The 16,385-nt window shown below is 36.2% G+C and overlaps 2 protein-coding genes across 2 annotated transcripts in view; both read left to right on the plus strand.

Moving 5' to 3' along the window:
* LOC109829642 (probable calcium-transporting ATPase 4, plasma membrane-type) overlaps window positions 1–4,131 on the plus strand; it is a 6,110-nt gene extending 1,979 nt beyond the window's left edge. The window contains 5 exon segments of the mRNA XM_020396690.1: window positions 1–1,337; window positions 1,821–1,979; window positions 2,761–2,932; window positions 3,032–3,330; window positions 3,598–4,131. The exon segment at window positions 1–1,337 is cut by the window's left edge and continues 17 nt beyond it. Coding sequence (XP_020252279.1) covers window positions 1–1,337; window positions 1,821–1,979; window positions 2,761–2,932; window positions 3,032–3,330; window positions 3,598–3,903 — 2,273 coding nt within the window. The 3' untranslated portion in view covers window positions 3,904–4,131.
* On the plus strand, window positions 7,698–13,362 carry LOC109831669 (probable glycerol-3-phosphate dehydrogenase [NAD(+)] 1, cytosolic). Its single transcript, XM_020399044.1, has 5 exons — window positions 7,698–8,944; window positions 9,764–9,985; window positions 11,344–11,591; window positions 12,333–12,472; window positions 13,105–13,362. Exons 1-5 carry the CDS (start codon window positions 8,287–8,289, stop codon window positions 13,238–13,240), a joined length of 1,404 nt encoding a protein of 467 aa, XP_020254633.1. The 5' UTR covers window positions 7,698–8,286; the 3' UTR covers window positions 13,241–13,362.

Below are 16,385 nucleotides of genomic sequence, written 5' to 3' on the forward strand. Positions count from 1 at the left end.
GTTATTCTTTGTTAATTGATGAATCGAGCCTCTCTGGTGAAAGTGAACCTGTGTATATTTCTCAAGAGAAGCCTTTTCTTTTAGCAGGGAGTAAAGTGCAAGATGGTTCGGGCAAAATGCTCGTTATTTCTGTCGGCATGAGAACTGAATGGGGGAGATTAATGGACACTTTGAGTCAAGGAGGAGAGGATGAGACTCCATTGCAAGTTAAGCTCAATGGCGTTGCTACAATTATCGGTAAAATTGGGTTGGGATTTGCAATTGCGACGTTTTTAGTACTGTTGGTTAGGTTCTTAGTGCAAAAGGCGCTTCATGCTGGGATAACGAAGTGGTTTGCCTCTGATGCTTTGATAATTTTGAACTATTTCGCGATTTCAGTGACTATAATTGTCGTTGCAGTCCCTGAAGGCTTGCCTTTGGCTGTGACACTGAGTCTTGCATTCGCAATGAAGAAGCTTATGAATGATCGAGCGCTTGTCAGGCATTTATCAGCTTGTGAAACCATGGGGTCTGCTAGTTGCATTTGTACTGATAAAACTGGGACCTTAACGACTAATCATATGGTCGTCGATAAAATTTGGATATGTGGAGTGAGCAAATCTTTTAAAGGGAAGAAAACTATCAAAGGTTTGAACAGTTTGGTTTCGGGAAAAGTTTCGAGTATCCTTCTTCAGTGCATATTTCAGAATACTGGCTCTGAGGTGGTAAGAGGAAAAGACGGTAAAAATACTATTCTGGGTTCTCCAACAGAATCAGCATTGTTAGAGTTTGGCTTGGAATTAGAAGGAGACGGCAGTTCTCAACACCGGGACTGCAACAAACTAAAGGTGGAGCCTTTCAATTCAGTTAAGAAGAAGATGTCAGTCCTCGTGTCGCTTCCAAATGGAAGGGTACGTGCATTTTGTAAAGGTGCGTCGGAGATCATACTGAAAATGTGCGATAAGATTGTCGATACGGATGGAAGTACCGTGGCTCTGTCAGAATCACAAGCCTTGGATGTCATCAACAGCTTCGCCTCCGAAGCTTTAAGAACACTTTGTTTGGCCTATAGAGACCTGGATCAAGCTGATAAAGGGGCTGATATACCTTCTGAAGGGTACACATTAATCGCAATTGTCGGTATTAAAGATCCAGTGAGGCCTGGAGTCAAAGATGCGGTTCGAATTTGTAAGCTTGCTGGTATTACAGTGAGAATGGTGACCGGAGATAATATTAATACGGCGAAAGCCATCGCCAAAGAGTGCGGCATATTGACAGATGATGGTTTGGCTATAGAAGGGCCAGAGTTTCGGAGCAAGAGTCCTGCGGAGATGAAGGAATTGATTCCTAAGATCCAGGTACATTTTGTCATAGTAGACACCCATATCTTTGTTAATTCCACATTAGACTTCCAAATCCTTTCATATTTCTAAACTAGACCTTCAAATCCATAAAGTTGTTCTGAATAACACCCCAATATTTTTAATCTGCAACACCAAATCTATTAAGTTGTCTTAAATAAGACCCTATTAAAACAGATATGAATGAGTTGGGGGGTCTAATTTACAAATATGAAGATTTGAAGGTCTAATGTAGAAGTAACAAAGATTTGAGGGTCTAATATGAAAAAAAAAACTCGAATGTTTAACTATATCTAGTAAGTGTAATTTCTATATCACCCTTTTAAGGTAAGGACAGGTTAAAAAGATAAATGATAGTTTAGACATTTACTCTGCCTGTCGATGCGGTTTATGAGAATTTCCAATAGCTCAAGGGAGTGTTCTTCTGAAATTTACCGTCGACAGAAAGAACAAGGCTAATATTATTACTGTCATGTTCAGGTAATGGCTCGGTCTTTGCCGTTGGATAAGCACACATTAGTCAAAGGTTTGAGAGATACGCTGCATGAAGTTGTGGCCGTGACTGGTGACGGAACAAATGATGCTCCAGCATTGCACGAGGCTGATATCGGTCTCGCCATGGGTATTGCTGGCACCGAGGTTAATTTTTTTCCATTAATATAACCCTATTTTTGGGTTATTTGCTCTTGAATACTGTAATTCTTACACTATTCTTAACTCTGATACGATGAAGTTTTTTTTGCCCAAAACATACCCTAAACTTCAAAAAAATTATGACTTTGGTACCCCTGATAAGTCATTTTTTAGGTACCAAAATTAAATGTTTTTGAACATTGGGGTATTTTTTGGAAAAACAAACTTCGGGGGTATCGAAGTTACAAATGATGTGAATTTTAGCATATTTAAGTGAAGATAACCCTCAATAGTTTATAAATGTGGAAAAATTGACACTTATTACTATACATACTATATGGGGGGCTTTGGAGTGTTTATGTCTTTCTATTTCTGAAGGAGAAAAGATTTGTCAGAAATCAGAAAGGTTGCACATATTGAAAATAATTCTGTTGTTTATATCGGACTCGCATAGATTCTGATATCTGATTTGTCAGAAATCAGAAAGGTTACACATATTGAAATTAATTTCTATTACTGACAGATTATTTTCTTAAATATGGTCTTAAGTAATAAGCCCTTTATCCTTCATGCTTTGCATATTGGTGATTTGAATAGACAGTTGTATATAATACATACCGAGTTCATTACTACCAAAAAGATTGCGAAACTGTGAATTTTAAGGCTTAAAACTTCTCTATTTGTTCTTTTCTTACCAGTTTTCTAACGGTTTAATTATATGTCTATTACATGTGGTATGCGCAATTTGATAAGAGCCCTAATTTTTATCACCTGTATTTTTACGCAGGTCGCAAAAGAGAATGCTGATGTGATTGTAATGGACGACAACTTCACAACTATAATAAACGTCGCAAGATGGGGTCGAGCTGTTTACATAAACATTCAAAAGTTCGTGCAGTTTCAGCTCACGGTTAATGTTGTCGCTCTTATTATCAATTTCTTTTCAGCTTGCATTGCAGGTAATCGAAAAATATATAGGAAGTTTCCTACATTATCATCTTTTTATAAGGCTCCTTTTTGTTTCCTGGCACTCATTTATCATTCTATTGAAATTGTAGGCAAAGCTCCTCTTACTGCAGTTCAATTGCTATGGGTGAACTTGATCATGGATACATTAGGGGCTCTGGCATTGGCAACCGAGCCTCCTAATGATGAAATGATGAAAAGGCCACCAGTTGGAAGAGGCGAAAACTTTATAACTAAGATTATGTGGAGAAATATTATCGGACAGAGCTTGTATCAGCTCGTCGCGTTGGGAGTTCTCATGTTTGATGGGAAACGGGTTCTTCATCTTCAAGGCCCTGATGCTGATCCAATCCTATATACAGTCATATTCAATACTTTCGTGTTTTGCCAGGTAAACATTACTTATCGAGATTTTGCAATATAAGCAAATTTGTTGCTGGATGCTGTTTTGTTCGCACTTTGGTTAAGTTTTTGTGTTATTTCTCTCATGTATGTTGTTATCGGTTTAAAATCACATTGTCTACCAATTAGAAAGTTCTCTGGTTTAAGCTCTCTACTTTGATAGTGGAAATTTATAAAATTCGGTATGGTTAAAACCCAGTTGCACATCCAGGTATCTGAGGCTGAAGCCACCCTTACCGATTTATTATTGCTACAGGTATTCAACGAAATAAACAGCCGAGACATGGAGAAGCTTAACGTGTTCAGCGGTATATTCAGCAGCTGGGTATTTCTCATGGTAATGGCATCCACCGTCGCGTTCCAAATTATAATCGTCGAGTTTCTAGGCACATTCGCAAGTACCGTCCCGTTGAGCTGGAGGATGTGGGTTGTTTGCATCTTAATCGGCTCGATCAGCATGATTGTTGCGCTAATCTTGAAGAGCATTCCTGTTGAGTCTGAGAAGAGCCATGTCAGTCACAGTGGATATGAGCCTCTTCCCAGTGGTCCTGATGCTGTGTAGTTCGGAGAAGGATTGGATTCAGTTGTGGAAGTTTAGAAGAGTGGTGGTTTTGTTTTGTTTTGTTTTTTTGATGTTTTGATTCTGCTATTTTGAGTTGCAGGAGGGTAGAACAATTTTGTTGTGTGGTGACTTATGGATTGTTAGGTTTTGATGAATTTGTAGGTTTTGTTCTTTTTTCCTAAACAGACAGCCTTTTGATAGAGCTTTTCACAAGTATTTTCCTCTTCATTTTCAGTTTGTTTATCAAATTTTTGTTCAGAGTTTACTCTCTTAATTTATGTTATTACATACATGACGTTATATTTTCATTCTGTATATATTTTTCTTCAAGTTACAGTAAATCATAAAATTTTCCAATTTATATGTAAGTAATATTAAAGATGAAATTTTAAATCAAGTATGACCGTCTCTTTTGACAAAATAAAAGTATCTTGTTTAATAATTTGATATCCATAAATCATATAATATAGAATCAGATGACTGTATTTTCGTATTCGACGAATATCTGCGAATAGTTTTCAAACTTGATTCCTATTCAAAGATTTTAAAAAGATACAAATTCCGACACCTCAATATTCAGTTACATTGATTTGCAACTAATTATGCACAAATTAATTTGAACATATTTTTTATTTTACATTAAGTATTGTTCTATGTTATAAATTCTATTGTTTTATGCTAGATGTCTTAGATTTCTAACAAAAGAAAATGAAAGAATATAATTTATTGTTTGACAATAAATTGAAAGTAAATAAATAAAAATGAAAAATCTAAAGATAACTTTAGAATGCCTTCCATAAAATAAAATAAAAAAATTAAAAATGCCAAAATTCAGAGTTATGGGTACAAATAAGTCTCAAATAAAATAGTGCGAGAACAAAATAGTAATTATATCTACTTCACTAGCTTATTGAATATTGTAGCTATGACTATGGTCTGGAATTATAATTTCTTCCTCAAAGAATGTTACTAACTTATGACTAAGGTCTAGAGATTAGAGGACCTAAACGCTTGACTAATAACAGCATATTAACATTTTAAGGTCAAAATACAGGTATCTATCTCTTTTATGGGTTTTTGTCATACTAATGACTAAATTCTTTTTTGATTTTATATTAGACTGCCAACTCTTCATATTTTCAATTAACACACCGACTATCAAGTTGTTTACTTGTTTTAAATACATTCTGTGACTGGATTTGGTTCATAACTGTTATCGTAAGTATGGCTAGCTAATGAAATTAATAGATTTAAAGATATTGTTTTGAAAAATGAAGAGTTAGAGGTCTATTACTGGAGTCTAATGAGATAAAACTACATTTTGAAGAGGATATTTAAAACAGAGGTAAAAGTACTCAACAAACTTTGAGGGTCTGTTTGGCAAATGCCTCACTGATCGGGTTTAACTTTTGGTTAAGGATTTAAAATATGTTCAGCAAAAGCTTGCACCAATTTCAATTAGCTTTTTTTGACAAAATACTCGATTGGTATATTTTGTTGACCATATGTGATAGATTGATATATTATCTTACTCCCGCAGCAATTCGATATATTATGTGGACTATGATGACAAATGGACCAATTATTTCGCCCGACACACAATTCTAGCTGAATTGCTTCACATGACTCCTCACATGTGGTCGATGTGAATTAAGTGGGCGGAAACCCCAATTGTTAGTATTTGTTTGTAAAAAAACAAGATAGTCCCACATTGAAATTTTGAACATTCTTTTAGAGGTTTAAAGCATTGAATGCTTATTGGGCTTTGAATAATGTATCAAAGTATAGGCTTCTAAACCCGCGTGCGGTTAGCGCGATTTTGACGCGATTATTAGACACACTTAGCACTTAGCACGCTTGCCGCTGCCGCGTAAATGTTTTATTTTAAATATTTTTTTAATGTTATTTTGAATTTTAAAAAAATTATGAAAAGACAAGTGACCGTTGAAAAGTGACCGTTTGCTCCAAAGGTTGTTTTAAAAAGTTATGACTGTTAGAAGCACATTTTCAAACCTATAAATAGTTTATGTTTCCAGATATCTAAAAACAATTCTTTTCTGAATCTTTTCTATCAAAAATATCTGCAATATTACAAACTTGTTTCACAACGAATTAAGGAAAATTCCAGATTTGCTTACTGAAATTTTTATTTTTTGTTGTATCCTAGGAAGAAAATTTGCATTAACCCGAAGCAACTTTGAATATCAAGTGGGGGCAAATATTTCTTTAAGGAAAGTGTTTCACGCCTCAGAATTTCTCTCCTTTATTTTTTTAAAAAAATAACACCAATTCCCTCCCCAACCCCCCCCCCCCACCAACCCAAAAAAAAAAATCTCTATTTTCTCCGTACATATGAGAGATGACAAATCTTGAAAATTTTGTAGAGATTCCCCTTATGCTTAGAATTGGTGATCTCCGAGGCTTGATTTTTTCTATCTACACTGAGGCGCAAGAGAGGATTAGGATTATTTCGTCGGCTACAGTGAGGTGCAAAAAGTGAGTTCAAAATCCAAAAAATTTAAAGATAATTTGAGAAATTAGATGGTTAATAAGGATGATTAATGTTATTTAATGGGTTCAAAATATTGATTTCGCTACAATATGGTCGACTTGTGTAAACTAGGGTTTTTCATTCCATTTAGCCTTGTTTACTTCTTCTCATGCTCATGCTGAAACTAACCTTGAGGATGAAGAATTCATCTCCAATTTCAATTGCCCTAACCAAAATCACACTAGGAGGAAGAAGAACGAGAGTCTTCCAATTTGAACCTTAACTCTTTAGTCCTAATGCGAGAAAACCCCTTTCAGTAATTTGAAGGATCCCAATCACCGCCACGTCAGCCACACGTGAGGATCACGTGAATCAATTTGGCTGGGGTTGGCTCTGGCCAAAGTATAGGCTCATTTGTTGCTGTAGTCCACATGATTTATCAAATTATCGCTAGAGTAAGAAAATATACTAAGCTGTCATATATGGCCAACAAAATATATCAATCTGATAAACTTGCCTTTTTTTTTCCAAGTTAAACAAGAGACCCTTAACACCCTGTTTGTTTTTTTTATAGTGAGGATACTATTTTAAAATAGTCGGGACCCATCTCTTTAGCTTATGTGTTTTTTAATCTTGTCAGGACTATTTTTAAGTAGGCGCTACTTAAAACCCACTAGAGAGACTAAACTAAACCCACACCACTCCCTCCCTTTATAATTCATGTACTAATCATCTAGGGGGATTAGGATTTATTTCACAAAATTCCTCTTTCCTTTTATTTTGTAAGTGAGTTTTTCCATTATTTTTCCGCGCTGCTTTCTTTTTCGCAAGCATGAAGAAGACATTCTTGAAAAAAAAAGATCACGAGTAGCAGAAAATAAAAAAACGTGGGACCAAATTTTAGGAGTATCAAATATATCAATGTTTGCTTGCTTAGCCGTTGAATCAGACGTGGCATACCACTTTATTGTTGCTATGCCCATAGTGCGCTTAATGCTTACGATGAAAATGTATAGAGTAATCCTTGAACAAGTTGTTTACTAAGTTTAGAGGCTTGATATATACAATTAAGATTTGGTTATGAGATATTTTGGTGTGAACAAAAAGTATGAGGATTTAGAGGCTTGACGTATACAAATTAAGAAAGACTTTGGGGGTCTAATATGACAAAAAACCCCTTACTTATTACCAACAATTATCAAGCCGCCTCATAAAAGCTGTTAGTTGAGCCCACCCACCAACCCCCAATAAAACCCAGTCTCCCCTCTAAACTCCTTCCCCATTTCACCATCTCACCCTCACCCCCTCCCCCGCCCCCCCAATCAAAATCAATAACCCGCCGACAAACTCGCTCTCTCGTATTCTCACGATCTCCTCAAAAAGAGTTTTTACTTTCAGACCCAAAATTCTCAGCCTAACTAAAACCCACCTAATGCTTCCAACCACAATGCCGGCTTCCTCGTTGAAACCCATGCCTTTGTCATAAAAAAAGGTTTTTTTTTTTTTTTTTTGATTTGTTGGTGCTGGATCGCCTAACGTTGATTTCAGAGGCACTCGTATAAAGACCCCACCTCGGTTTCTTCTCTTCTTGTGACTTCGTGAGATGCCCGTGAGAAAAATTGTTATCCGGTTTTGGTGATCATTTCGGAGTTGGGTTTTTTGATTTTGGGGAGAACCCAGAAAGGGAAGGCTGAGAATTTGGCTAGAGTTAGCTAAAAGTTCCGATTTTGGTATCTGGGTTGTTCCCTTTTTGTTGGTATCTTGTATGTTCTTGTACCTTTAGACATTGGGATTGATTTTATACAGGATTCCCAAATTTTTAGTTGTTGATTCTTTTTGTTAGAGTTGCATTCTGGGAGTTGAAAGCTTTGGGGTTCTTAGAGCTTATTAATATGGTGGGTACTGTAAATGTGACCCCTGATTCTCTCTACACGAACGGATCCCTTCACAGCCCCAACGGAGTCGAAGAGAAACTCGACGAGCTCCGTCGCCTTTTCGGGAAATCCGACGGCGACCTTCTGAAGATCGTGGGCGTGGGCGCCGGGGCGTGGGGCAGCGTGTTTGCCGCCCTCTTGCAAGATGCCTACGGGCACTTACGGGAGAAGGTCCAAATAAGGATATGGAGGAGGCCCGGGAGGGCCGTGGACCGGTCGACCGCGGAGCACCTCTTTGAGGTGATCAATTCGAGGGAGGACGTCTTAAGGAGGTTAATCCGGAGGTGCGCGTATTTGAAATATGTTGAGGGGAGGCTAGGCGACAGGACGTTGTTTGCCGACGAGATACTGAAGGATGGTTTTTGCTTGAACATGATAGACACGCCGCTTTGCCCGATGAAGGTTGTGACCAATCTGCAAGAAGCTGTTTGGGATGCTGATGTTGTGATTAACGGGCTGCCTTCGACCGAGACGAGAGAGGTTTTTGAGGAGATCAGCAGGTATTGGAAGGAAAGGATTAGTGCACCGGTTATAGTATCTTTGGCGAAGGGAATAGAGGCGGCGTTGGATCCCGAACCGAGGATTGTGACGCCGACTGAGATGATTAACCGAGCAAGTAAGTTTCTGCTCTTCGTTTTTTGCTCTCTATGTTCATGTTCTAGACGCAAAGCTTGTATATTCGATATAGAAGGAAGTTCATTTAGAAGTAAGATAGGAAAAACTTGATGCTAATGCAGAAACTAGAGGAAGATATCAGTCTTACTTGCAATTAAGCTAACTGTTTCTATAGATTTATAATATTCTAGGATAAATCATTTTGGTGGACAGTATTGTGGTCTTCAGGTAAGGAGATGAAAGTAAAAGATTCAATGTCATGCTTTGAATTCATGGACTGACTCCTCATTCTCTTGGTCTCACGAGCCAACGAAGGAAGTCATGTTTCTCCTATTATTGGCAGCAGTAAATGGCGAATCCTTGTTCTTGGAAAGTTTATGCATTTAGTATACAAAGAATTAAATATATATTCTTATTGCCTATCTTCCTTATGTCATGTGAAGCTGATTTTATCTTTTCCCAAGGACGAAAAAATCCAGTTTATTTGCTAATTACTTTCTTGATCCTTCACATCTTGATTACTCATCCCAAAACTTTTTCGCAATTGCGTTATAAACTATCCAACAGAAATTTATAATGATTGCTTTTCTTATGAAAATACTTATGTCCTTTCATTGTCGGCAACTATTTACAGTAGCTGAATGTACATCCACAAAAATCTATATCTGTTCACTGTTGGCAATTGCTTCACTATCAATTGTACGTTCACTTTGTTTATACATGAATAATTGTTTCAGAATTGGAAACTAGCTTTTAATGCTAAATTGCACCCTTCTTTTTCTTTTAATTTTACTCATAATAATTATCATTTGGTTTGCAGCTGGAGTTCCAATCGAAAATATCCTTTATTTAGGAGGCCCAAACATTGCTTCTGAGATTTACAACAAGGAGTACGCCAATGCTCGAATATGTGGAGCTGATAAGTGGAGGAAACCTCTTGCTAAGTTTCTGAGGCAACCACATTTTATTGTATGGGATAACAGTGATCTTGTTACCCATGAAGTCATGGGAGGCTTGAAGAATGTCTATGCTATTGGTGCTGGTAAGTTTTTCCCTATAGATAATGTTGTGAGTCCAAGTAATTTCACATCTCATTATGTCTCCCTTTTGGTTAGTTGAAATAATTATTCGTAGTAACACTTAAATGTATCTGAAACCATATAAATCCACTAATTCTTTGTTTCATGTTTAGAAACAGTAAATACTCAATATATTTTAAGAGATGTTTTATCTTCCAATATTTATAAGATTTGTAAGCCAGCCCTATAGTTGCTGCCTGTAAGTATGAGAAAATGAAGGAATAATTTCTTAGGCAAGAATATAGTTATTTAAGTTAAATTTAACAATTATTCTTGGGATTGACATCGTAATTTGATGCATATTATATGAAGAGTTGGGTATTGCATTACTGCAGTACCATATCATGATGGTTATATTCTTTTTAACAAAAAAATCTAGACATGATATTATTACAAATTATCATCATCATTACACAATATTTGGAGATAATCTGAATTTCTATTTGACTCAGACACACAGTACCAACTTATAGAAGACACAACCACATGTACGTACAAGTTATAGAAAGAAGTTTCCAAAAATGTATGAAATATCTAGATGCAAGATGCTATAAATATACAGATACCATGGTCCCCTATACCACTTCCTACTCCATGTTCAAACTGCAAATCATGCTTCTAGTGTGCACTCAGCTAGGTTGGTTATGGTTGTTATCAGATGATTGCACCTAGCAACCTATAAAGACCTGGATGTGGAAAAAATTTGGACATGTTAGTATGAAACTGGATCTAATATTGTTTTATAGTTTCAGGGAAAATTGGATGCAATGAGACATTCCTGGTTTCCCCTGTGATTATGGTTATTATCGATGTTGTTTGACATAGTGGATATTTTTTCATGTGTAATTTTAGGTTATATAGTGTTATTTGCAGCAGAAAAATCATGCTCCTGAAATATATTTCTCAAAAATTTTAGTGATAGTAAACTGGGCGAATTTTCTTGACCTGTTATCTATATCTTCTTTCATTAAGTTCTACCTCCTTTTCTCTATATGTCATAAGTACGCAGTTGATAAATATTCTTTCATTAAGTTCTACCTCCTTTTCTTAAGGAAAACTCCTCAGGGACCCAAAAATAGGGGACCCCTGAGGGGACAGGTGATGTGTCAGCCCCTGGGGGCTTGATGCACTCACCTGTCCCCTCAGGGGTCCCCTATTTTTGGGTCCCTGTAGCAATACCCTTTTCTTAATGTCTAAGTTCATGAACAGTGCATCAAGCCCCCAGGGGCTAACACATCACCTGTCCCCTCAGGGGTCCCCTATTTTTGGGTCCCTGTAGCAATACCCTTTTCTTAATGTCTAAGTTCCTTTTGATTTTCAGGCATGGTAGCAGCTCTAACTAATGAGAGTGCCACAAGTAAATCAGTGTACTTTGCACATTGCACCTCAGAGATGATATTTATCACACACTTGTTAACGGAAGAGCCAGAGAAACTTGCTGGCCCGCTGCTAGCCGACACTTATGTTACCCTGTTAAAAGGTCGAAATGCATGGTATGGCCAGATGCTGGCCAAGGGAGAACTGAGTCTCGATATGGGTGACAGTATCAAAGGAAAAGGAACAATTCAGGTCAGCCCCTTAACTTCTTACCTTTCTGATAATGCAACCAAGAAAACTAAAATAACTGATAATCACAGAACAAGGTCTACTTAATTGACAGGTACAAAGTATTTTAATATCTCAACCTCTTAGTTCAGACTTCCGTTATGGAACTTTTTGGGTCAACAACAGCAGTGCATATGTAAAATAATCGATATATAAGATGAGCCACCCTACTTTCTGACAGATTATCACATATTTTAGGCAATATCTATTTTTGCGCCTAGTTCACATAGATGGATAAAGTGCAGTTGCTATTTGGTCATTTCCGCATGCCTTTCTCTTATCAAGGTTGAAGAGCAAAGGCTTTGAGGATTTTATGTTGGTGTGGTACAGTAAAAAATAGGGGGTTTTTAATATAAGTATTTAAAATCTTCAATATTTTGAATTAGTCCCTCAAATCATTGAAATTGCTATTAGGTCCCAAATTCTCATGACTTGTTTTTCAAATTATTCCCTCCAAATGCTACTTCTACTCTTAATTGTAGATTCGAAACAGCATATGAGAATTGGCAGACCTAATAGCAATTTCAATGATTTGACAGAGTGATTTTGAAATAATTTAAGAATTGGAGTACCTAATAGCTATTTGAATGACTTTGAGGGATGAAATTCAAAATATTGAAGAATTAAGGGGCTGATGTCAAAACAACCAAAAAAATTGCTTCTTTAAGGAAATAATGCTGACATATCCTTGATTTTTGTTCATAGGGAGTATCTGCGGTGGGTGCATTTTATGAACTTCTAAGCCAGTCCAGCTTGAATGTGCTAATTCCTGAAGAGAACAAGCCTGTTGCTCCAGTTGAGCTCTGCCCCATTCTCAAAACTCTTTACAAAGTATTGATAACAAGGTCAGAGAATTTCCTTTTGCCTATCATGTTAAGTTCTACTTTTCGGAATATAAAGCCAATTAGAGTTTTAGGTATGTCTATAAACCCAATGGAACCAAATTGCTAAGGCATTCATATTTCAGTTCATGCAGAATCTTCAAATCTGAATTCAAATTCAAATTTGGTTCTCCAAATCGGAGTTCAAATTTGAATACTCCTTCGAATCGAAAGAAAACTACATTGGCGTGTTCGATTTGATTTACATAGTTACGTAAATTATTTGATTAGTTGGAGTTCTTCTCGTTTGATTATAGAAAAAATTGATTCTCTTGACTATCCCAATACCTTACTTAGAATTGACATTACTATCTATAAACTTCACCATGTGACAAGTTTTAAATAAAGACATAATATTCATATATCTTATGTGTATCCATATTCTTAATATAGGAACAAGCAGTAAGTGAATATTTGCTTATAAAACGAATTGTATATGCTAGTTTTGTAGATGAACACCGAAACATATTTGAATTCGGTTAGCGGACCATTCAGACATAATTTGAACCATGTTTAATCTAATAAAAATCAAACTATTTGATAATTCGTCCATCAGATTTCATCAACTGAATTCCCTTCTCATTTCCTTTCTTCAGGGAGCTTTCGACGCAAGCAATTCTTCAGGCATTAAGAGATGAAACCATGAAGGATCCTCGTGATAGGATTGAGTTAGCTCAAAGCCACACTTTCTACAGACCCTCGCTTCTTGGCCAACCTCATACTAAAAATTGATACTGTATCAACTGTAAAAGTGAAGAGATGTAAACCGATGGGTGTTTTGGGCTTGTGGTAGAGCATAAATACATGTAATGAGCAGTTTTCAGTTAATGAGAGAGTTCGCTTATCTTCCTATATATGTGTGTGTGTATATTCAAGTGAAGATATCATCAATTGATGATTTAGCAACTATATAACGTAAGAGGTCTAATCTGATTTGTGCCGTGGGCTTTATTTGAGCTTGTAGTGGGGTAAAAATACATGTATCGAGCAGTTTTCGGTTAATGATAAAGTTTGTTCTTCATATTATGTACATATATTCAAGTGATCCTTATAATCGGAAAAAAAAAAAAATGGCGGCCTAATGCCTTGGGCTCTCATAATTATGGACTCTAGGGAGGGTGAGATGCACGCTACTTTATTTTTGCTTTGCAGAGAGAGATGTTTTCAAGACTTGAATTTGTGACCTCCAGGTTACAAGGCGACACCCTTATGCCTGCAGCAAGGCTCACCCTCGTTCCTATAATCAAATCAATAACATAAAAAAAATTAGAGTTTACAAACATTATTCTAAATGGAAAAAATAGGAACAAAGTCCAATTCAGTCTCAAATTATAAATATGGAGGGAAAAAAATAGGGGTAAGTACAGACGCGTGTATAATGTGCTTGGATTTTCCATTGATATATTATATATTATAATACAATTAACATATATCAGATACTTAATAAATTAGTGCTTCAAAATTATCCCACTTTCCTCGTGATTGTCCCAAAGTTAAGAATGAGGTAATTTTTAGAGGTTGGGACAAAAAGTTTGTGTAGAAGTGGGATAATTTTGGGAAAAGTGGGGGTAATTGTCACAATCTCATTATCCTAATGAATAACACCTTAAAATGAAATCTCAATCTCACAATGAATAATACCATAAATTAAAATCTCAAAAATTATCTCGCTTACCCTAAAATTACACCAACCAATAACCCCCTTAAAGTGCATAGGCATTTGTGAAATTTGTGACATACAGATAAAAAGAGGGGCTTTTCTTGAATATACAGTATGTATAGATAGTATACATATATAGTGCATTGTGAAGGTCATTATAGTTGCAACTGTGAAGCATCTAGGTTGCTAAAAGTAAGAACTGGAAATAATGTGAAAAATATCATGATGGACTAGTGTGAAAAAAAAAATTACCAAATAATTTGCCATAGTCGTTAAGTATAAAGATCGGTAATACGCATATGCATCATACAATTTCTTATTTAAAGAATGATGATAGTTTATCAATCTGATTTTCAAAAGGAAAAAATTGAACTTAGGATCCAAATCAGTCGTTGTAAATGTCAGGAGGTAAATATCTAATAAGATATTTCAAAAGGGTTTTTTATACGTCAGTCCCTGGAATATTGCTGTTTTGAACTTGATTCCACTGTAATTTCACTTTTGCAGATGAATCCGCGGATTAAATTTTTTTAAACTTCTTTGCCCTGGGTGAAATTTCGGCAGATATTGCGCGCAGGTGAGATTCAGATTAGGGAGTCTAACTAAGGGCAAAAGCGTAAAAAAGATTTCACTTAGGAATTCTATTTCGCCAGAACGAAACTATTCATAAAATAATACTGCGGGACGTCTATATGCTTTAATATATCATGAAGAATCAATCTTCAGAAATCCAAATTCAGACTAAAAACCTGAGGAAAAAAAAAAAAAAAGCAAAGTCTTCAAATTCTCTCAAATTTCTTGAAAGGCAGTCAATGGTTCTAAGAATACTTCTCGTATTAAACAAACATGCAACTTAACATTTTTTTTATGAGTCCAGCGCATTTCGAAATAGGTTACAGCTTCAAGATTGAAAAATGTTGCATTTTAGCTCGGCAGTGTCCAGGTTAATTATGTTATCAGATACAATTTTTGACGCAGAGACTGTCATAGTCTACCGGCCACATAATTTAAGAAAACTTATAACCATACATTTTTTCGTATAGTATCGTACAAGGAATACGGTTATTTTTTCTAGGTAGAGTGCGCAAAGTCCAAAAAGCTCATAAAAAGGAAAATGTTGTGATTTCTAATTTCTTTCCCAATATATGAAGAACCAGAATAAGTTTACGTAGTGAAGTCTAAGGCTCAAGTGTAACATCGACTAGTCAATTTTGATAGTGGTTTGAGCCAAAACAACACGGCCCACTCAGTGGGTCCAATGACTTACATCTCTACAATGGGCTCACGGACCTGGTACGTGACGCTCAAGGTTATCCATGTAGATGCACCAGTGTCGCACTTGTAATTATACTATACCTCAAGATACATGCTTGTAATTAATCCAAAAAAAAAGATAATTCAATCAAATAGACGAAGTGCGTAAACATTCTATCAACAGTTTTATTTTTGCGTACAAGTCCCCTAACCTAAAGTGTTGTTTGGCAACCCACTAAAATTGAAACACGTTCATTCTTGACCCAGTTTTAGTTCGATTTTATGTTTGAAATAATTTAGACCAATTTTGGCCCAACGCCTTTTCTTTTAAGTTTAGTTTTAGCCTCCAAAATCAGCCCATAATTGATCCACCTCCTACCTAGACCGACTCAGGGCTAGATAAGGAACTAACAACTTAGGCCTGGTGTTTGTTGGGCTACCAAACAAAACCTAAGTTTCCCTATTGCGAAAAAGTTACTATTTTGGCACAAAAACAAGTGCCTGCTTAGGATTATCATAATCTGAATAAACCAAAAATATACTGAAGACTTCAATTTAACATAACAAGTCCCTAGAGACAAATAAGCCAACCAGTTGAGATACAAATTTACAGTTCTCTAAATTCGAAACACCAATTTACAGTTCTCTAAATTTTGCGTTTGGTAGTGAATTGACCAATTCCTATCCACTCTCTAACCCATGTGAATATAATCCCCCTCTTGAATGAGCGAATGAAAATCTCACTACTAACCACAAAAACTTATGTTTGGCGTTAAGTTCTTCAAATTTACAGTTCTCTAAATTCGAAACACCAATTTACAGTTCTCTAAATTTTGCGTTTGGTAGTGAATTGACCAATTCCTATCCACTCTCTAACCCATGTGAATATAATCCCCCTCTTGAATGAGCGAATGAAAATCTCACTACTAACCACAAAAACTTATGTTTGGCGTTAAGTTCTTC

The sequence above is a fragment of the Asparagus officinalis genome, chromosome 2 (assembly GCF_001876935.1).
Source record: "Asparagus officinalis chromosome 2, Aspof.V1, whole genome shotgun sequence".
NCBI classification, from domain to species: Eukaryota; Viridiplantae; Streptophyta; class Magnoliopsida; order Asparagales; family Asparagaceae; genus Asparagus; species Asparagus officinalis.

Bases quoted from the DNA above. Each gene is read 5' to 3' on its own strand.
- LOC109831669 (XM_020399044.1), top strand. From the start codon at position 8,287: ATGGTGGGTACTGTAAATGTGACCCCTGATTCTCTCTACACGAACGGA. The intron at 11,592-12,332 runs GTCAGCCCCTTA...TTTTGTTCATAG, and splicing joins AAGGAAAAGGAACAATTCAG to GGAGTATCTGCGGTGGGTGC. The intron at 12,473-13,104 runs GTCAGAGAATTT...TCCTTTCTTCAG, and splicing joins TACAAAGTATTGATAACAAG to GGAGCTTTCGACGCAAGCAA.